We start from the raw sequence: 18,353 nt of genomic DNA, 5'->3' as shown, positions 1-18,353 counted from the left end.
TTCTCCCATGGCTGACTCTGAAAGTGAAGACACTCAGAGTAGGGAAAACGAACCTCTTGTGAAAGTCTGTGTTGTAAGAGCTGCAGGAAGAGACCTTCAGCCCTTTTACTTGAGCTTTCCTTGGTCTTAGAGATTGTTCTTGTGTGTCTTGTGCGTAGAGAATGGCGCTGTGCTGAGGTGTGTGTACCATGGGGAAGGGGTGCGGGTGGGGGGTTCACGTGCCGGGCTGAAGGTGACCACCACAATGGTGTTTCCTGTTGAACTGTCATGTTGTGCTGCTTCGTTTTCAGTGGAGTCCTTCAGCCTTTGTACTTAGGATGTAGTTTAGCCCCGTTCTTGTGACCGGGTGTTCATGTAAAGCTGTTTGCTGTGCTTTCCACTTAGGTTTTTGAATGTTTTTCTTCAAACCATTCACTGTAGATGCAACCTCCACAAGCTTTGAGAAGAGGATGTGGCTGGTTTACAATATTCATATGGTGCTTGATGAAGAATCAAAAATAATGGGTTTAGGGAAGTTATTTCTAATACAATCTTTTTCTCAAAGGTTTTTAAAGGCCCTGCAGACTTGGTAACTTGAAATCTTGGCTCGGCCTCACTGACTTTGTTTGGGATTATGTGTTTGAATGGACTTTTGCACATAAGTGCACTGTATTTCATGAAAGGGATACATGCTGCACTGGTATTTGTGGTGCATTAAACATCTTGGTGCAAGACCTTGTAAATCTTCCAAATGTGGTCGTTGAATTTCCTGCTGTTTTGTAAGGCAGTTTCATAACTGAGGTCCTTTGGTCTAGATGAACTGAGGAATTCTTAGAAACCAACCTTTGTTTGTAGAAGTGACTTAACTATTCTCTGGATCTTGGAGCTTTTTGATTGTCTAGAAAATAAAACTCTCCATGAGGGTTGCTTTGATTTATTATTTTACCATTCAGAAGTTGCCTGAGCAAACCTGGGAGTGTCTGGAATAAGGCTCCAGTTTGAGTTCTGGGGATGAGAAATGAATATATCCATTTCTGGTGACTGTTTGCAAGCAAGATGTAGAGTCTTGGTAGGAAAGGATGAAAAGGAAGCTGCCAACTTGCAAACCAGCTGACTTTGGGGAGGGGGGTGGGTTAAAATATCTTTTCTAGTAAGAGCCCTGGTGCCCTCAGCAGTTGTTGCAGTTTTATAATGACCTGAACTTTTCAAACTCTTTAAAGCTTTTACTTTTCCATGTTGGGTGAGCAAAAGCCACCCAAGTGGGCAGCAGCCACTGGTCCTGGCTGGAAGAAAACCCTGTCAAAGACCTACAATAAAATGGGTGCAGGAGCAGGAGCAGCCTCCCCAGTATTCTGTCTAGATCATTTGAAATTATATTGGCTGTTTCACAAACTATGAGATTTAAAATGTGGATTTACTTGTTGATTTGGAATGTCCTGAATCAAAGAAAACCAGAATAACCCCTTCTTCCTTTCCACTGTTTTCATTCAAGCAGTGAAATCTGTTCACTTCTCTTGCGATCTGTAGTTTAGACTTTTTGGTTCAGAAATGCCTGGGAATTCTTCATTTGGTAGTATAAAGGTTTTTGGATTCAGCTGAAGTTGCCTGTGAAACACCCCTTCAGGTGTTCACACAGCAACCTCTTTGGGGTTTGTTAGTTGTTAGAGGCAGGTGTTTGGGTACTGGTAAATGAAAGAATTAAACCAAACCAAACGGCCACCCCAAAAAAAGCCTCTCACAATAATGTGCCATACACAGGAACTGTAAATGCTGTCCCCAAACACCCCAGGGCAGTATACTGGAGGCCAGATCTATCTGTCCCACCTGAGTCTCATGCATCCAACTCAGTTTGCTTTCAGGCTTTCTCTGAATGTCCGTCTTTGACACTTTGTTCCTGTTTTCACTCTCCTTTTGCTGTTTACTGAACTTTAAAATGTAGCAGATGATGATTATGAGCAAAAAGTGCTCCAGTACAAGCAAAATAAGGGTACTTCTAAAACCAAAACCAGCCAAGATAATGCAGTATCCAATGTTAAGCAGATTTGAGGAGAAAGCAGAGTACCAGAAGGAAGGGGCTGATAGCCAGCACTCTCCTTCCATAGGGATTTGGGATCAATAGTTCTATGTGGGAAGGAGATGCTCTGAGCTGTGGGTCTCTGTGGTGTCAGCTTTGCAGCACTCACAGTCAGTCCGGGACACGCTCTGGGGGGCTGTGTGACCCCAGCAGCCTTTTCAGGTTTAATAACTGGATGTTTTCCATGGATCAGTAACAGAGGTGCTGATGTTTTCTCACAAGTGTACCTGCCCCACTGTGGGATGTGCGTGAGGGTGGAAGAAAGAAAACCAAATTGAACCAAAGCTGAGAATTCCTGTGCATCGCCACCACACGTTTACCCTTCGTAAGGGGTGGGGATCACATCTTTAAGTGCTTTTTGTAATGGTGTTTTTTTCTACAGTGGGGCATTACTGAGTTCATCTTTACTCTATGTTGTGTGTACACTATATATGTTTATATCGTTGTATGTAGTCTGGTTCTTTTCTAGTTAAAGAACAGAAAACATTAAATAAATACTAATCTCGCAGTAAATCTACTTTTATCCCCCATTTTTTTTCCATAGAAAATGAGTATTTTTCCATGTCTAATTGAATTCTCTTGGCACAGGGTTAGGATTTGGGTTTCTGGTGAAGCTGCTCACAGGTGATGCTTGTGCTGCCTCTGCTAATGCCACATCAAACCTCAGATTTCCCCAGGCTCTGTGCTCTGTTGAAGGTGGGCTGCTGGGTGTGCTGGCAGAGGGAAGATTCTTCCATGTGCTCAGTGCTTTGGGATTACCACTTCCTTTCCGTCTTGAAAAGTGATCTTCTGGTGGCTTGGAGGCCAAACAAGCGTTTGTGCCAGAAGACACAAGGATGCAGCTGGGGATCTTCATGCAGAAATGACATTTGGTTACCAAAACCCAGGTCAGCCAATGCAGAATGTGGGTTAATAATTATTGTGTCAGCTTTAGGTCATTTTAATAAAGTGCCCAGAGAAGCTGTGGCTGCCTCATTCCTGGCAGTGTTCAAGGCCAGGCTGGATGAGGCTTGGAGCAAGCTGCTCTAGTGGAAGGTGTCCCTGCCCGTGGCACTGGATGAGCTTTAAGGTCCCTTCAGCCCAAACCAGTCTGGGATTCTGTGTTTTTTTCCTAGCTTGGACCCTCTCACTCTGCAGACAAAGCTGCACCAGACTTTGATCCTTTCTCTTTTCCCTCCCTGACCCACTGCAGGTTCCTGTTACATTCTGCAATGAGTGTGCACCATTAACAGCAAGAGCTGTGAGGAGCTGGGGGCTGAGGTTGTGCTGCGTTACCCTCAGCAGGGAAGGACAAGGACAAGGATGCTGATAGTCTTTGGAATCACTTCTGCTGGTCCCCTCTTGAGCCTGTGATGTAAAAGCAAGACAAATGACAGGAAATCTGCAGGTGACGGAGAGCAGAGGATGAGCATGGACCTGTGAGGTGCCATGGCTGGAGGAGGCTGCTCAGGTGTAGGTACACCCCATGGAAGCGGCTTCAGTTGATAATTAACACCGTTGCCCAGTGGACTGCAAAGATCCATGTGAAATACTGTGTAAATTCCAGCTGCTTTCGTGTTCAAGGATGATTCATCCAGCTGGTCAGGTACAGAGCAGGATCTGTTGGGGTCTTGCGCAAGAAAAGGTCTCAGGGAAGGTTTTAAAGCGCATTTAAAGGGAGATAGAATCTCCACACCCACAGCTTCAGATGGTTTAAGAAAGGATGTTCGTTAAACAACAGGAATTAGACTGGTGAAAACCATTATTCAGAGAACTGGGTACAAGTTGAATATGAGTAATTGTATAGGATACACTGGCAGAATGTTTGTATCAGGAGAAAGAGTATTTAGATGTCTTTTGCTACAGTGGGGAAAGGAACAACCATTGTTTCAAGATGGCGCAACTTGAGTTATGGAAAAGAAGGCTGGAAAGGACACAAAAGGTAAGGGAGGCAGAATGGCTCCCATGGGAGAACAAGTATTTGTGAGAAATAACTAGAGTGTCAAGAGCACCAAAAAGAGAAGACCCTGGGGGTAAGAAGAGGAAGGAGAAAGAAACCAAACTTCGACTGGGGGAAGGTGAGAGGGGCAGGTACTGGGTTTGTTCAGATCCCAGATATGCACATGGAAAAGCCGGCGTTGCGTCTCGTTTAGAGGAAGCTGCAAAGTGAAAAAGAGAGGATTTGGGTCACCAAGGCTCCTGCTGCTCGTGAAGGTGTGAGCAGGGCGCGCTTGGGGCACCGCCTGCCTCCCGGGCGGCCAGTGGGTGCGGGGGCGAGGCGAGCAGCCCCGGCTGCGGGCGGGCGGACGGAGGCAGCCGCTGGGCTGCGCCTGCAATCGGTGCGTTGCCCCTTTAACTGTGTCCCCGGCCCTCGGGCGTCTCTGTCCAACGCCCACGTCAGCAAATACCTTTTGTTTCTCTCCCGTTCGGGCTCTCGGGGCTGCGGGACCGGCGCGTCGCCTCCAGCCAGCGCCAGCCCCGCCGCGGGGCCGGGATCCCGCACCCACCGCCCGCTCCCTTTGGATCAGCGGCAGCCGCCCGCAGGACCCGCCCGCTCCAGCACGCCGGTAAGGCCGGGCCGGGCGTTGCGATTTGGGGGCGGAATCGACGCCGGAGCGAGTCCCGCTGCGAGGGCGGCTCCGGGCTCCTCGGGCTGCGGGCTCCGTGCCCTCAGGTTCCCGTGCGCTGCGGGGTCCGTGCGCGGCGGCCCCGCGGAGCCGATCGTGGTTTGGGCTGCGCGGCGTCCTCGGCGGGCGCCATTTGCAGCCCCGGGCGCGGCTGGAGGGAACCGGGCGCGGCAACAAAGGGCTGCGCGGGAGCGGGCGGCGGGGCGCGGCGGGAGGGGCGCCGGCAGCGCGGGGAGGCTGCGGCCAACCTGGGCGGCCGCGACTCGGGACACGCCGGGCGGCGGCGGAGCGGCAGCCGGGGCTCCGGTACCGCGGGCGGCTCCGGGCTGCACGCCCAGCCCAACGCAGCCCAGCCCTGCCCTGCCCAGCCCTGCCCAGCCAAGCCCTGCGGAGGGCAGCGCACGCTCTCCCGGAGCACCGACGGTCGCGGGCGCTGCGGTGCCCGCCGTAGGATCGGCCCCGCGCAGCCACCAGGCGCCTCCGCGCTTCGGCGGGCGGGTCCGGCGGCGCCGGGCGACCCGGGCGGCCGAGGGCTGAGCGGCCAATGCGGCCGAGCTGGCGGGTGAGTGACGGCGGCCTCTGCCAATGCCGGCCGGGAGGGCTGCGCCCGCTGGGGCGCCGCGCCGGGTCCCGGTTCTGGTCCGTTCTGGTGGCGATGCGGTACCGGCGGCTGGCGGCGAGGACGCGGTCCCGGTCCCGGTCCGGGGGAGCTGCAGCGCTCCTCGTCTTCCCAAATAGCGTGTGGCGGCCTCGGAGCCCCGCGGGCTGTACCCCTCGGCCCTGCAGCCTCGGAAGGAGACGTTGCCGGCTGCAGCACAGGCGTCTCCGCCGCACGGCGTGTGCCTACTCGGCTGCTCCATCGCGGTTCTCTCCTGGGAACGTCCGTCTGTGCATGCTGTGATTCAAATAAATCAGATTATTCGTAAGGGTAACTGCAAAATCGGACCTGACATCGTTGGATGAGTTGCACAACGCTGAAGTCGAGAGACTGAATGGTTTTCTTTATTTTTCAGAGCAACGTTTCGTTTCAGCTGCTCTGGAATGGAGATTTCTTCTCACCAGTTTCACCTCTTGCAGCAACTGAATGAGCAGCGCAGGCAGGACTTGTTCTGTGACTGCAATATCCTGGTGGAGGGGAAGGTCTTCAAAGCACATCGCAATGTGCTCTTTGCCAGCAGTGGCTATTTCAAGATGCTGCTCTCTCAGAGCTCAAAGGAGACGAGCCAGTCGACGACAGCCACATTCCAGGCGTTTTCTCCTGACACATTCACAGTTATCCTGGACTTTGTGTATTCAGGGAAGCTGTCTCTGACGGGTCAGAACGTGATCGAGGTCATGTCTGCTGCCAGCTACCTGCAGATGACCGACGTTATCAGCGTGTGTAAAACCTTCATCAAGTCCTCCCTGGACATCAGTGAGAAGGAGAAGGATCGTTACTTCAGTCTGTCAGATAAAGATGGCAATTCGAATGGTGTGGACCGGTCCTGCTTGTACAGCTCAGGCTGGAGGGCGGAGGGCAGCCCCCCACACTCACACTTGAGTCCAGAGCAAGGGACGTGTATGATGGGTGGGAATGCATGGAGTGGTTTCAGCTACTACCCAACTCCTCCGAGGAACACCTCACAGCAGCTGTCCAAACACGAGCAACGGCAGGACTCTGGGAAGAAACCCCGGCACCCGGGGCCACAGCCGCCCTCTGACATCCTGCACTATAAGTCCAGTAAGCTGGAGGAGAGGGCAGCTGAGCCCAGCGGACACAGTGCTCCAGCCGAGGAGCAAGTTCAGATTGAAGCAGAGGCTGAATCTCCTCATGTGGGCTACCAGTACGGGCAGGGCTCTGATGTGATGCCAAGGAGCCTGGCTGTGCCACAGCCAGAGCATGAATCACCCCGTTCCTCCAGCAAACTGAAGGCTTCGAAGGCAGAAGAGCAGTACCCGAGCATGCCCTCCATCCTAGGAGTCATGGGCAGCTGGGCTGAAGGTGAGTGACCACTAATGCTGCAGGGGCACGGTCACCTCTCTGCATAGGTTCTGTCTGCAAGTAAATGTGCTTTACTGAGTGTCCAGTATCCACAAAGCCAGCTGATTGTCCCGAAATCTAAATTTGGAAAGTTTAAGTCTTAATTTTGACATTTTGAAGTACATGGTTTATTAAAACTTTAAAAGTAGCGGCTCTACAGCTTCATCTTATGAATTTAATTTGGGATCTTTTGGGATATTTTCCAGCTTGTTGTAATAAAGCCAACAGCCCCCTCCTTTCACTCCTGTGTGACATACAGGAAAACACAAGATCTCTGTGCTTGGAAAGACCTATGAGTATATTTTCCTAATACAAATTTGCCAGTCTGCTCTGTAGAATGCCTTTTCTTGAGTGTTACATGACTAGATGTGTTATCATAGAATCAGACTGGTTTAGGTTAGAAAGGACCTTAAAGAGTTCCAGCCCTCTCTGTGGGCCTCACACTAGACCATGTTGCCCAAGGCTCTGTCCAACCTGGCCTTGAACGCTGCCAGGGATGAAGCATTAACCACTTCTGTGGGCACCCTGTGCCAGGGCCTCACCATCCTCACAGGGAAAAACTTCTTTATATCTGACCTGAACTTCTCTTATTTAAGTTTAGACCCATTCCCCCTTGTCCTATCGCTCCAGTCCCTGATGAGGAGTCCCTCTCCAGCATCCTTGTAGCCCCCTTCCGATATAAATCTATTTCTTTTTCCAAATCACCTTGTTTCCTAGCAGACGATCTGCCCAGGATGAGGTTCAAGTGCCCGTTCTGCACTCACGTGGTGAAGAGAAAAGCTGACCTCAAGCGGCACCTGCGGTGCCACACAGGGGAGCGGCCGTACCCCTGCGAGGCATGTGGGAAGAGGTTCAGCCGACTGGACCACCTCAGCAGCCACTTCCGAACAGTATGTACCCCAGGAGCTGCATCATTTGCTTAACATGTAATTAACCACAGTATGGATGGAGCTGCGTGATACGGTGACTCCTGTACAGAAGGGGTAATAGGGAATTTGGGTTTGCTGAAGTGAGTTTGAGGCATATTTTGTATGAAAGTGGATGAATTTGTTTGTTAACTGATGCTCACAAAGGTGCAGAGCTGAAGCGGGCAGTTACTGCCTCTCAAAATGAGTTAACGCTGCCATTTCACACTACTCCAACCCTACTTTTTGTCATCTTAAGCCCCACTTCTTTGTGGATACATTATCAAATCCATTCCTTTCCATTTTCCCAGATTCATCAGGCTTGCAAGCCCATCTGCAGGAAGTGTAAGCGCCACGTGACGGAGCTGACGGGACAAGTGGTCCAAGAGGGGACAAGGCGCTACAGACTCTGTAACGAGTGCTTGGCTGAAGCTGGCATAGACAGTATCCGCATTGACTTGGAGGCGGAAGCACCCCTGGAATTTCCACCAGATGGAGACAAGGATTCCAGGTGGCACTATGGGGAAGATAACAGATCGGATGTGGAGATCGTGGAGGATGGGTCAACCGACTTGGTCATTCAGCAAGTTGATGACAGCGAGGATGAAGCAGACGAAAAGGAAGTAAAACCAAACATTAGGTAGCTGCAAGACAAGAACTAGGAATTCCCTGTCAGAGGGGAGAACGCACTGTCTTGACAATACACCCTCCACCAGCCTGTTGTTAACCATATGGAGACAGTGGTTTCTCCTGAGCAGGTCCAGACTTGCATGTATCTGTGGACATGCCGTTGCATCTATCCTGAGTTCTGTGATCAAAAGACCCATATTTGCTTCACCAGAGATGATCCATCCTTAGATAATGGATGAAGAAGAGAACTGAAGTACTACATGGATAACTGTACAGGAGACAATGGGTCACTTCTCAGACCCTCTTTCAAGAGAGTGAGGTCTAAATACTTTAGAAAGTCACACACCACGAGATTGCCCATTCTTTAAACTAGCAGAGACGTGGGGTTTCAATGTAACATCTGGTGATTCAATAAGTATAAATACCCTGACACCAGAATATAAAGACAACCTCTCTTCAGTATTCAGAAATGAAGATAATCTTTCATGAAGTCTTCACATTCATTATAAGGATAAAAAGGCAGCTAATTGACAAAAAGCATATCAAAATGTTTTAGCACATTTGTCTGGAAAAGCACTTTCTTGTAACGTTTCTTAGAGTCTGGAGAATCTTTAGCAGATGGTTCATTCAAGACCTATTTCTTTACAAGAGAATAAACACATGAATGCTAGTCCTAGTCAGCACATCAGAGAGCAAGTGATCACAGATGAGGATCATTGCTTGATGCCAGTAGATGTTTTATTCATTCTGGAATTTGGGAACTCAGACTAGGCTCTCTTTTACTAAGGACCAGTAAAATACTTTCTGGTTTTTAAACACCCCTCAGAAGTGCCAGACTGCCATGGCTGGCAGCCCTGTGCCCGCAGCTTGCTGATGGCAGTGTCAGCCTCTCCATGCCGCCACGAAGGAAACAATCCTTCAAGGTTACTTTAGTTGGTGTTTTCCCTTTGTCCCCTCTTTTATTTGCCAGTCCTGGTGGCAGAGCAATTTGTACAGTATATATACCATAGCACTAGACATGGAACCGAGGAGATCCATCTGAAACCATTGACAACTCTTGTTTGTATTGACCTGTGCTCAGGTTAAACTGGTGAGTTTTAAGATGGAATCATTATCAGTTTCTATATCCCCAGTGTCATTCACTCAACCTTTTGCAGTCTGTACCATATGCCAGTGAGAATGAGATGTACCAGGAGCTCTAGACATCATATTTGTGTAATTTCACCTACGGTTAGACTCCAAGAAATGACTAAAGGTGAAGAAAGTTTATGTCTGTAATGAAACCAGCCACTTGGATTTGGTTCTTAGGGAGTTTACAGTATAAATGGGAGAGGAGCAGAACAATGCTCCTGGGTGCTGCTACTCTGTGTTTGCTCAGGCAGACCCAAGTATGAACACAGCCTTCATCCTACAACCATTGAACTCATGGCTATAGGCTTAGAAACCTTTAATTCTTTTCCTTTATACAAGTTTGTAAGCATGTTTGGCTGAAAGCTGGGATTGAGTACAGACAATCCCATATATACACTATATAATCTCTTTGCCAGGGACTGCTCAAAAGTCACTAGTTTATTTTTATTTGTGTAAAAACTGTATAGCTTTATCACTATCATCCGTAGCAGAGAGCAGCATTTTCATGCCAGGCTGCAGATGGCAGCTCGTGGGTCTCACACAGCAGATCGAATGCTTCCTGCTAAGTTCAGTGGAAGCATTGAGCACTCTTCCCTTGGAGGAGCATCTGCTTCATCTGCTCCATGGAGATGGGATAGGGTATTTTGAGTGTTCCTACAGGAATTATCATCTGTTGGCTTAGATTTGGGATGGGGGGGTAAAGTGGGGGGCTTGGAAATCTTTCTGGTGATCCATATGAAAGCGTCTTTTCCAAAGAAGGCTTACACTTGTTTTGATTTTCTGTTCCACTTGGGTCAGGAGTCCACAGAATGGACTGAATGGGACACCAGCGGGGTGATTCCTTGGAGCTAATTATTCCCAAAATACATATTAATAAATGGCTGAGAAACATTCCTGAGCAACCTCAACTAAATCAAATATAGAACAAAGAAATATATGAGCGAATGTGGAATGACTTTTAGCAAACTTCAAGAGAGAATGCTTGCTGATATCAAGTTTAATAGATCTTTCCATTTCCCTTTACATGAAACACAATAAACTGAAGGTATCTGTACCTGGTGTCCCAAGGGGGGCTGGGATTAGTCTCTGTGCGTGTTTTGGGATGGATTACGGGGAGGGGAAAAGAAAGTGCCACTGTAGGTATGAAATCTGAGCTGCCGACTATAAAGATGAGGCTGCTCCTGAACAGTGGGAGCATTTTTAGGAGCAAAGGGATTTTGAGATCAATACTCCAGCTAATTGGGTACCATAAATCTAAGGATACTGAGGACCAAACGCTTCAGAAAATTATGTGAAGTGGCTGTAAGTGGGCAAATGGAACAATCTATCCATGTGAAGGCATTTCCTTTTTAAATACAGGCAGATTAATTGTTGATTTGCCTGGCAAATAAGGGGGTTACTGCTTTGATACATTATTTGCATTCTCGGTAGCATAACTAGATGGCTGTAGTAATTTTTAAAGTATCTTGCTAAGCTTTAGCTCCAGACTGCCATTCCCACAGGTCAGTTGTGGCTTGTATTTTAAAGAGGTTACCAGTTTTACATTTGTTGCCTTCATTTCAGTTGTTGTTCCCTTATTTTTGTATTGCAAGACAAGATAAATGTTAAGTGCCTTCTGTTTTTGACGTCCTTCATTGTACATAGCCAGTCATATATTTGTTTGTCCTTCTCTTACATGTAAGTAAATCCTCTCTGTTTTCTGCTCATCTCACATCTGCTGTCTTCATCATGTACCTGTGAGGATCACACACCACTCCTTAGCAGAAGTAACATTTTCTTTTCAAGGAGAAAAGTAAAGATCCTCCAGAGCTGTTCCCACAGGGTTTAATTTCCCTGGCAATAACTGATTTGAAGGTGTTGCTCTTAGACCTATGTCAGGTCTGAGGTAGGACACCTGGTTTTATCTTTAAATGCTAGAGAAGGGTGGATAGGAGTGCACTGGTTTCTGGTACTGGTTGATCACTCAGAGTCTGTTTCTATTCTGGCTCTGCAGAGCCAAATAACACTTGAGAGGTTTAAGTTGTAGTGCAGTGCTCGGGCAGCAGCCTCAGAGGCAGTGTCCACGACTTGGCTTGACAAAGCCATGGCTGATGGGATCTTGGCACTGGCCTTCCTTCTGTGGGAGGTGGGATATAGACACCCAGAGCTCCCCCACGGCCACAGGTCTGATCCCTCTCCAATTGCTTTTGCTTTTTATTATGTTTTCCTTGTACTTCTTCCATCTTCATGTTGCTTTGAATGCTCTTAAATACTACTTTGTAATGCATGTTTTGGTTCCAGTACATCATTCTCCTGAAATATGCTTTTCCATTCCCTGTTTCATCTAACACTGGAGGGATGTCCACTTCACATGACATTCCTCTTGGATACCTTGACTCCCTGTGCAATCCTGGTGTCTTTGTCCTTTTCTCCCCTCTCTCTGTCCTTTGTCACTGCCAGGTGGCCTCTTGGGGACAAGGCGTAGCTATGGACTTGGCAGTGCTGTGGTTCATTGTTGGACTTGATGATCTTAGTCTTTTCCAGCCTAGACAGTTCCATGATTCTTTTTGCTTGGCTTGTGTTTATTGCTGTGTTCATAAAACCACAGTCCAGAGTGAAGACATAAATTTCTGGTCCTCTGGTTAGTGTCTCACCTTTATCTTATTTCCTGACAACTATCTTGCCATCCTTTCAAAGGCTGAATTCAAAACCATTTCTCTTTCCCCCTTTTCAGGTATTTCCTTTCAGGAATTCTACCTGCCACATAAACCTCTGGCTGTGGAGTGATAGTGTGATTTGATAAGCTACTAAGAAAAGCTGATAATACTATTTAGTTAAATCTTTTATATGCTGTTTAACTTAAAAGTACTCCGACACTGGAGTTAGTTTAACCTTTCATCATGTCAAACTCCTGAAGCACAAACGAGTCATTTAGTGCATCAAGACTTTTAAACATAGTGGCAACGCAGAACAAATAACTTTGTAAGGAAAAACTTAGGGAGGAGCAACAGGAACAAGATTTCTGTCTCTTGGCTTAGCTGTTGTACTGAGTGAAACCTTAGTGAGGTTCTCTGCTGCACTCCGACCTGACACTTTCTATTGTGCAAGTGGGAAATGTTCTTCCCGTGCGTGTTCTGAGCAGGCACTGAGGAGGGGACTGACCTGCAGAGGTTCCTTCTCAAAATCATTCAGAGATCTCGAGGAGCAAGATGTGAAGTGTTCCATCTTTTAATAGGCACAAGATAGAAAGTGCCTTGTTGTCTAACGGGCATTCTGATTTGATTTTCCACACAGAAGAAACAAAAAGGACCATCTGTGACTGCACTCCCACTTGCATTACTTTGCTTTAGGATTAGCTCAATTGTTTGAATACAGAACTTCCCGTTATAAACCTGTTCCTTTATTGAATCATGTACCGTATCCTACACAACACAAGGGCAGAGGTTTCCCATTCAGGTCGTACCTTCCTTCCCCATACAGATATTTGGACTGGGCTTTGCCAGCAGCACCGCATTGTCTGCGGGAGGCAACGGCTTCTCGGGCGGCCAGTGGGTGCGGGTCAAGGCGAACAGCCTCGGCTGCGGGCGGGCGGGAGGAGGCAGCCGCTGGGCTGCGCCTGCAATCGGTGCGTTGCCCCTTTAACTGTGTCCCCGGCCCTCGGGCGTCTCTGTCCAACGCCCACGTCAGCAAATACCTTTTGTTTCTCTCCCGTTCGGGCTCTCGGGGCTGCGGGACCGGCGCGTCGCCTCCAGCCAGCGCCAGCCCCGCCGCGGGGCCGGGATCCCGCACCCACCGCCCGCTCCCTTTGGATCAGCGGCAGCCGCCCGCAGGACCCGCCCGGTGAGTGGCGGTTGTGCTGTGCACCGACAGGTCGGACCGGCCGTCGGGCTGAAGGCGGCGGGGAGCGAGTCCCGCTGCGAGGGCGGCTCCGGGCTCCTCGGGCTGCGGGCTCTGTGCCCTCAGGTTCCCGTGCGCTGCGGGGTCCGTGCGCGGCGGCCCCGCGGAGCCGATCGTGGTTTGGGCTGCGCGGCGTCCTCGGCGGGCGCCATTTGCAGCCCCGGGCGCGGCTGGAGGGAACCGGGCGCGGCAACAAAGGGCTGCGCGGGAGCGGGCGGCGGGGCGCGGCGGGAGGGGCGCCGGCAGCGCGGGGAGGCTGCGGCCAACCTGGGCGGCCGCGACTCGGGACACGCCGGGCGGCGGCGGAGCGGCAGCCGGGGCTCCGGTACCGCGGGCGGCTCCGGGCTGCACGCCCAGCCCAACGCAGCCCAGCCCTGCCCTGCCCAGCCCTGCCCAGCCAAGCCCTGCGGAGGGCAGCGCACGCTCTCCCGGAGCACCGACGGTCGCGGGCGCTGCGGTGCCCGCCGTAGGATCGGCCCCGCGCAGCCACCAGGCGCCTCCGCGCTTCGGCGGGCGGGTCCGGCGGCGCCGGGCGACCCGGGCGGCCGAGGGCTGAGCGGCCAATGCGGCCGGGCGGGCGGGTGAGTGACGGCGGCCTCTGCCAATGTCGGGCGAGCCCGGGCCGGGAGGGCTGCGCCCGCTGGAGCACCACTGCCGCCGCCGCGATGCGCTGTGGCAGTGGCTGCGCCCGCAGCGCGCGGTCTCGGCCCGGAGGCTCCGGTAGGCAACCGTCTGCCGAGGCGGCTTTTCACGGCTGGACATCGGTAACACGTACGATATTCACGTTTCTAAACACAGGCCCAGTGTTAAATAACAGTATTCAGCCCATCCGGTTTAGGTTATCAACGGGTCCCCTTGTTTTTCCTCTAGAACAAGCCATTAGCTCCCCGCGGGCATGGAGATTTCCTCCCATCAGTTTCACCTCCTGGAGCAGCTCAACGAACAGCGGAAGCAGGACTTGTTCTGTGACTGCGATATCCTGGTGGAGGGGAAGGTCTTCAAAGCACATCGCAATGTGCTCTTTGCCAGCAGCGGCTATTTCAAGATGCTGCTCTCACAGAGCTCGAAGGAGACGAGCCAGCCGACTGTAGCCACATTTGAGGTCTTCTCCCCAGAGACGTTTATGGTTATCCTGGACTTTGTGTACTCGGGCATATTGGCATTAACTGGTCAGAACGTGATCGAGGTCATGTCTGCTGCCAGCTATCTGCAGATGACGGATATCCTGAATGTCTGTAAGACATTCATTAAGTCATCCCTGGACATTAATGAGAAGGAGAAGGACCGGTACCTGGGCCTTTCAGCCAAAAGCACAAACAGCGACCCTGCCCGTTCCACCCTGTATCGCTCGAGGAGGAAAGCAAAGAGCAACCCCCGGCGCTCCTACTCCCTCCCGGATGAAAAGGCTGCTGCGGCAAATGAGAACTCATGGAGCAGCTGCCTGTCCTCACAAGTGATCCTGCAGCGGACAGAAACACAGCTCTCCAAGAGAGGCAGAAAGCCAGGCTCGGCGAGGAGACGCCGCAAGCACCTCGGTCTGGCCCAGAGCCGCGACTTTGCGCAGTATAAACCCACGAAGGCCGAGAGGACAGGTGGCACCGGCAGTGCCTCGGACACCGGCCACATCTCCCGTGTGAGAGAGGAGGTTGAATTTGATGCTGAGAATGATGTTGACCGTGATTATGAGTGTCATGATGGATCGGACACGGTGCCGAAGAGGTGGTCTGTTGCTCATCTGGAACAAGAACTGTCAAGGACGCCTGAGTTAATGGAGTTTAAGGCAGAGGAACTATACACCTCAATGCCCAAGATTTTAGGAGTAATGAGTACTTGGAATGAAGGTAAAAAATACAGTTTTGCAAAGATTGTCTTCATTTGGAAGAATTCACATGATCTTTTGAAGAGAATTTGTATGGCTGCATGAAAACCCAGACGATGCCTAGACTTGCAGATTGTTTTATCTCCTCAGTTGTAGCACCTGACACTTTAAAGCCAGAGCAGAGCATGAGAATTGCAACCAGAGAGCTTGACCCAGGTGTTCCATGAAATGAGAGCAATGTGTGGCACATTATCTGGACACACGTAGTGGTTAATGAAGCTTCGTAAGCTGTAACTGACCTGGGGACCTGAATTTCTCCTGTGAGATCCCCAATGCCTGGCAGAGATGGAGGCATTCAGCCTAAATCCAGCCCCAGGCTGTCACAGTAGCAGGTCCTGTCCTTGACAGGATGCTGCATTCCCTCACACACCAAACCAGCTCACACTTCACAACCATTTGGCCATGCTACATAAAGCATCTGACTGACAGCATACGCCCAAAATAAATGTACCTGTATTTCAATACAACTGTGTATTTTTAGGACTCTGTGCATTCTACTATATTAAATAGAGGTTAGAATGTTCAAGCTAAATGGTTAGCTGATGGAACAGTCAGATATGATGACTATAGATAATAGCTTTGTACTTATGACCATGTGTATCTCTAAAGAATACCCTAAGGAAATGCTCTGAAATGGCCATTTAACAAGCTCCGTAAGAAATATTGGCTTTGGGGGGTGGTATTTGGGGATGTTTAGTGACAAACCAAAGGGAAAATTAATCAGAGAATCATAGAATTATTTGGGTTGGAAGGGACCTTAAAGCTCATCCAGTTCCACCCACCTGCCACAGGCAGGGACACCTTTCACTAGAGCAGCTTGCTCCAAGCCCCTGTGTCTAACCTGGCCTTGAACACTGCCAGGGATGGGGCAGCCACAGCTTCTCTGGGCACCCTGTGCCAGCGCCTCAGCACCCTCACAGGGAAGAGCTTCTGCCTAAGAGCTCATCTCAGTCTCCCCTCTGGCAGGTTAAAGTCATTCTCCTTGTCCTGTTCCTACAGGCCCTTGTCCAAAGCCCCTCTTCAGCTTTCTTACAGTTTTCTTTAGGCACTGGAAGCTGCTCTGAGGTCTCCCTGGAGCCTTCTCTTCTCCGGGCTGAACAGTAATTACTTATTTAAACTGAAAACAACCAAATTACTACACAAAGAATGACTCCATGTTTCTCTGTCGCAGGTGACCTACCTCGGATGCGCTTCAAATGCCCGTTCTGCACGCACACGGTGAAACGCCGCGCGGACCTGAAGCGGCACCTTCGGTGTCACACAGGGGAGCGTCCGTATCCTTGCGACGTGTGTGGGAAAAGGTTCACCCGACTGGAGCATTTACGGAACCACTTCCAAACGGTACGGCACCTCTGTCGGAATCTGGCCTGGAAAACCCACAAGGTTTCATTGCTAGTGGCTGTTCGGCCATAGAATCGTAGAATAGTTTGGGTTGGAAAGGACCTTAAGATCATCCAGTTCCAACCCCCCTGCCATGGGCAGAGACACCTCACACTAAACCAGGTCACCCAAAGCTCTGTCCAACCTGGCCTTGAACACCACCAGGGATGGAAGAATCACAACTTCCCTGGGCAACCCATTCCAGTGCCTCACCACCCTAACAGGAAAGAACTTCTTCCTTAGATCCAATCTAAACTTCCCGTTTAAGTCTGAACCCATCACCCCTTGTCCTATCACTACAGTCCCTAATGAAGAGTACATCCCCAGCATCCTTATAGCCCCCCTTCAGAGACTGGAAGCTGTTCTGAGGTCTCCACACAGCTTCTCTTCTCCAGGCAGAACAGCCCCAACTTTCTCAGCCTGTCTTCATACAGGAGGTGTTCCAGTCCCCTGATCATCTTTGTAGCCTCCTCTGGACTTGTTCCAACAGTTCCATGTCCTTTTTATGTTGAGGACACCAGAACTGCACACAGTGCTCCAGGTGAGGTCTCACAAGGGCAGAGTAGAGGGGCAGGATCACCTCCTTCGACCTGCTGGTCACGCTCCTTTTGATGCAGCCCATGATACGGTTGGTTTCTGGGCTGTGAGCACACACTGAAGCCGGCTCCTGTTCATTTTCTCATCAACCAGCACCCCCAAGTCCTTCTCCGCAGGGCTGCTCTGAATCTCTTCTCTGCCCAACCTGTAGTTGTGCCTGGGATTGCTCCAACCCAGGTGCAGGACCTTGCACTTGGCATGGTTAAACTCCATAAGGCTGGCATCAGCCCACCTCACAAGCGTGTCAAGGTCCCTCTGGATGGCATTCCTTCCCTGCAGTGTATCAACCAAACCACACAGCTCGGTGTCATCGGCAAACTTGCTGAGGGCGCACTCAATCCCACTGTCCATGTCAGCGACAAAGAGGTTCAACAAGAAAATTTCCAGACCTAATCCCAGGAAAACTGCACCTCAACTTTAATGATTCATTGTTTAAATTGGCAAATTCCATTTTCACTTTAATCTTAAAAAAAAAATGATTTGATGAATTTTTCTAAAAACCAAAATAAAGTAAAAAAATAAACTTTTTTTTGGCTAAATTCTGACAGTTTCCAATTTTACATCACTTTAGATACATCAAGCTGGCAAACTGATCTGCAGGAAGTGCAAGCGCCACGTAACTGAGCTAACAGGATGCGTGGTTCAGCAAGGAACGAGGCGCTACAGACTGTGCCACAAGTGTCTGGCAGAGGCCAATTTTGACAGAGTTCCCGAGGATTTAGATGCAGAACATTCCCCTGTCTCCTCCGCGGGAAACAAACGTCCCAAGTGGGCTCTGGAGGAGGAACAGAAATCAGATGAAGGGACAATGGAGGAACCGTATGATCTGGTTGTTCGCCACGTTGACGACGATGTTCCAGAGGAGGAAGATGAAAAGGTGAAACCAAACCTGAGGTAGATCTATTTGTTCCTGTTGTAGTCGAGATTAAATTACTCCTGTCCTACCAACTAATGCTGGGTTATTACTTTCATTAAAATGAAATATTGCTCCAATTCTAATAGGAGGAGCAAAATACAGACTATGAATGAGTTGGTCTCTACTTACAGACACGCAACAGTGAACTGCTTCTAAATACTATCCAGAGAGTACTTACTGGTTTAGGTTTCATCCCAGAGCTCCTTCTGATAATGGAAGTGCACAGGGCGTTCAGTGAGCGTGCTGCCAGCTGAAACCTGTCACTGCCACAGCTGCGTGAGCGGAACCAGGCGAATTCGAGGTCCGGTTTGTAGTATTTAAGGAATATTAAAACCAGAAGTGACTAACACTGACTTAGTT

The 18,353-nt window shown here is 50.0% G+C and overlaps 2 protein-coding genes across 5 annotated transcripts; both read left to right on the top strand.

The window, feature by feature from the left end:
* Positions 1–3,927: 3,927 nt before the first annotated feature.
* On the top strand, positions 3,928–8,884 carry LOC133283512 (zinc finger and BTB domain-containing protein 8A-like). 2 transcript variants are annotated; one of them, XM_061480353.1, is made up of 4 exons: positions 3,928–4,110; positions 5,673–6,640; positions 7,397–7,569; positions 7,896–8,884. In XM_061480353.1, exons 2-4 carry the CDS (start codon positions 5,701–5,703, stop codon positions 8,226–8,228), a joined length of 1,446 nt encoding a protein of 481 aa, XP_061336337.1. In that variant the 5' UTR covers positions 3,928–4,110; positions 5,673–5,700; the 3' UTR covers positions 8,229–8,884. The 2 variants fall into 2 exon arrangements, with proteins under 2 accessions (XP_061336337.1, XP_061336339.1); XM_061480355.1 differs by lacking the exon at positions 3,928–4,110 and having other exon boundaries at positions 5,265–6,640; positions 7,400–7,569.
* Positions 8,885–13,046: 4,162 nt separating this feature from the next.
* LOC133283513 (zinc finger and BTB domain-containing protein 8A-like) lies at positions 13,047–18,099 on the top strand. Of its 3 annotated transcripts, none has more exons than XM_061480356.1 (4): positions 13,047–13,164; positions 14,092–15,062; positions 16,272–16,441; positions 17,649–18,099. In XM_061480356.1, the coding sequence occupies exons 2-4, from the start codon at positions 14,117–14,119 to the stop codon at positions 17,973–17,975; spliced, it is 1,443 nt and encodes a 480-aa protein (XP_061336340.1). In that variant the 5' UTR covers positions 13,047–13,164; positions 14,092–14,116; the 3' UTR covers positions 17,976–18,099. The 3 variants fall into 3 exon arrangements, with proteins under 3 accessions (XP_061336340.1, XP_061336341.1, XP_061336342.1); XM_061480357.1 differs by having other exon boundaries at positions 13,047–13,174; positions 14,105–15,062; XM_061480358.1 differs by lacking the exons at positions 13,047–13,164; positions 17,649–18,099 and adding an exon at positions 17,465–17,568 and having other exon boundaries at positions 14,096–15,062; positions 16,272–16,517.
* The last annotated feature ends 254 nt before the right edge of the window (positions 18,100–18,353 follow it).

The sequence above is a fragment of the Pezoporus flaviventris genome, unplaced genomic scaffold (assembly GCF_033815535.1).
Source record: "Pezoporus flaviventris isolate CSIRO_AGI_PZ_B2104156 unplaced genomic scaffold, CSIRO_AGI_Pfla_v1 ptg000176l, whole genome shotgun sequence".
Taxonomy (NCBI): Eukaryota; Metazoa; Chordata; class Aves; order Psittaciformes; family Psittacidae; genus Pezoporus; species Pezoporus flaviventris.
This window is presented reverse-complemented; position numbering and strand designations above follow the sequence as displayed.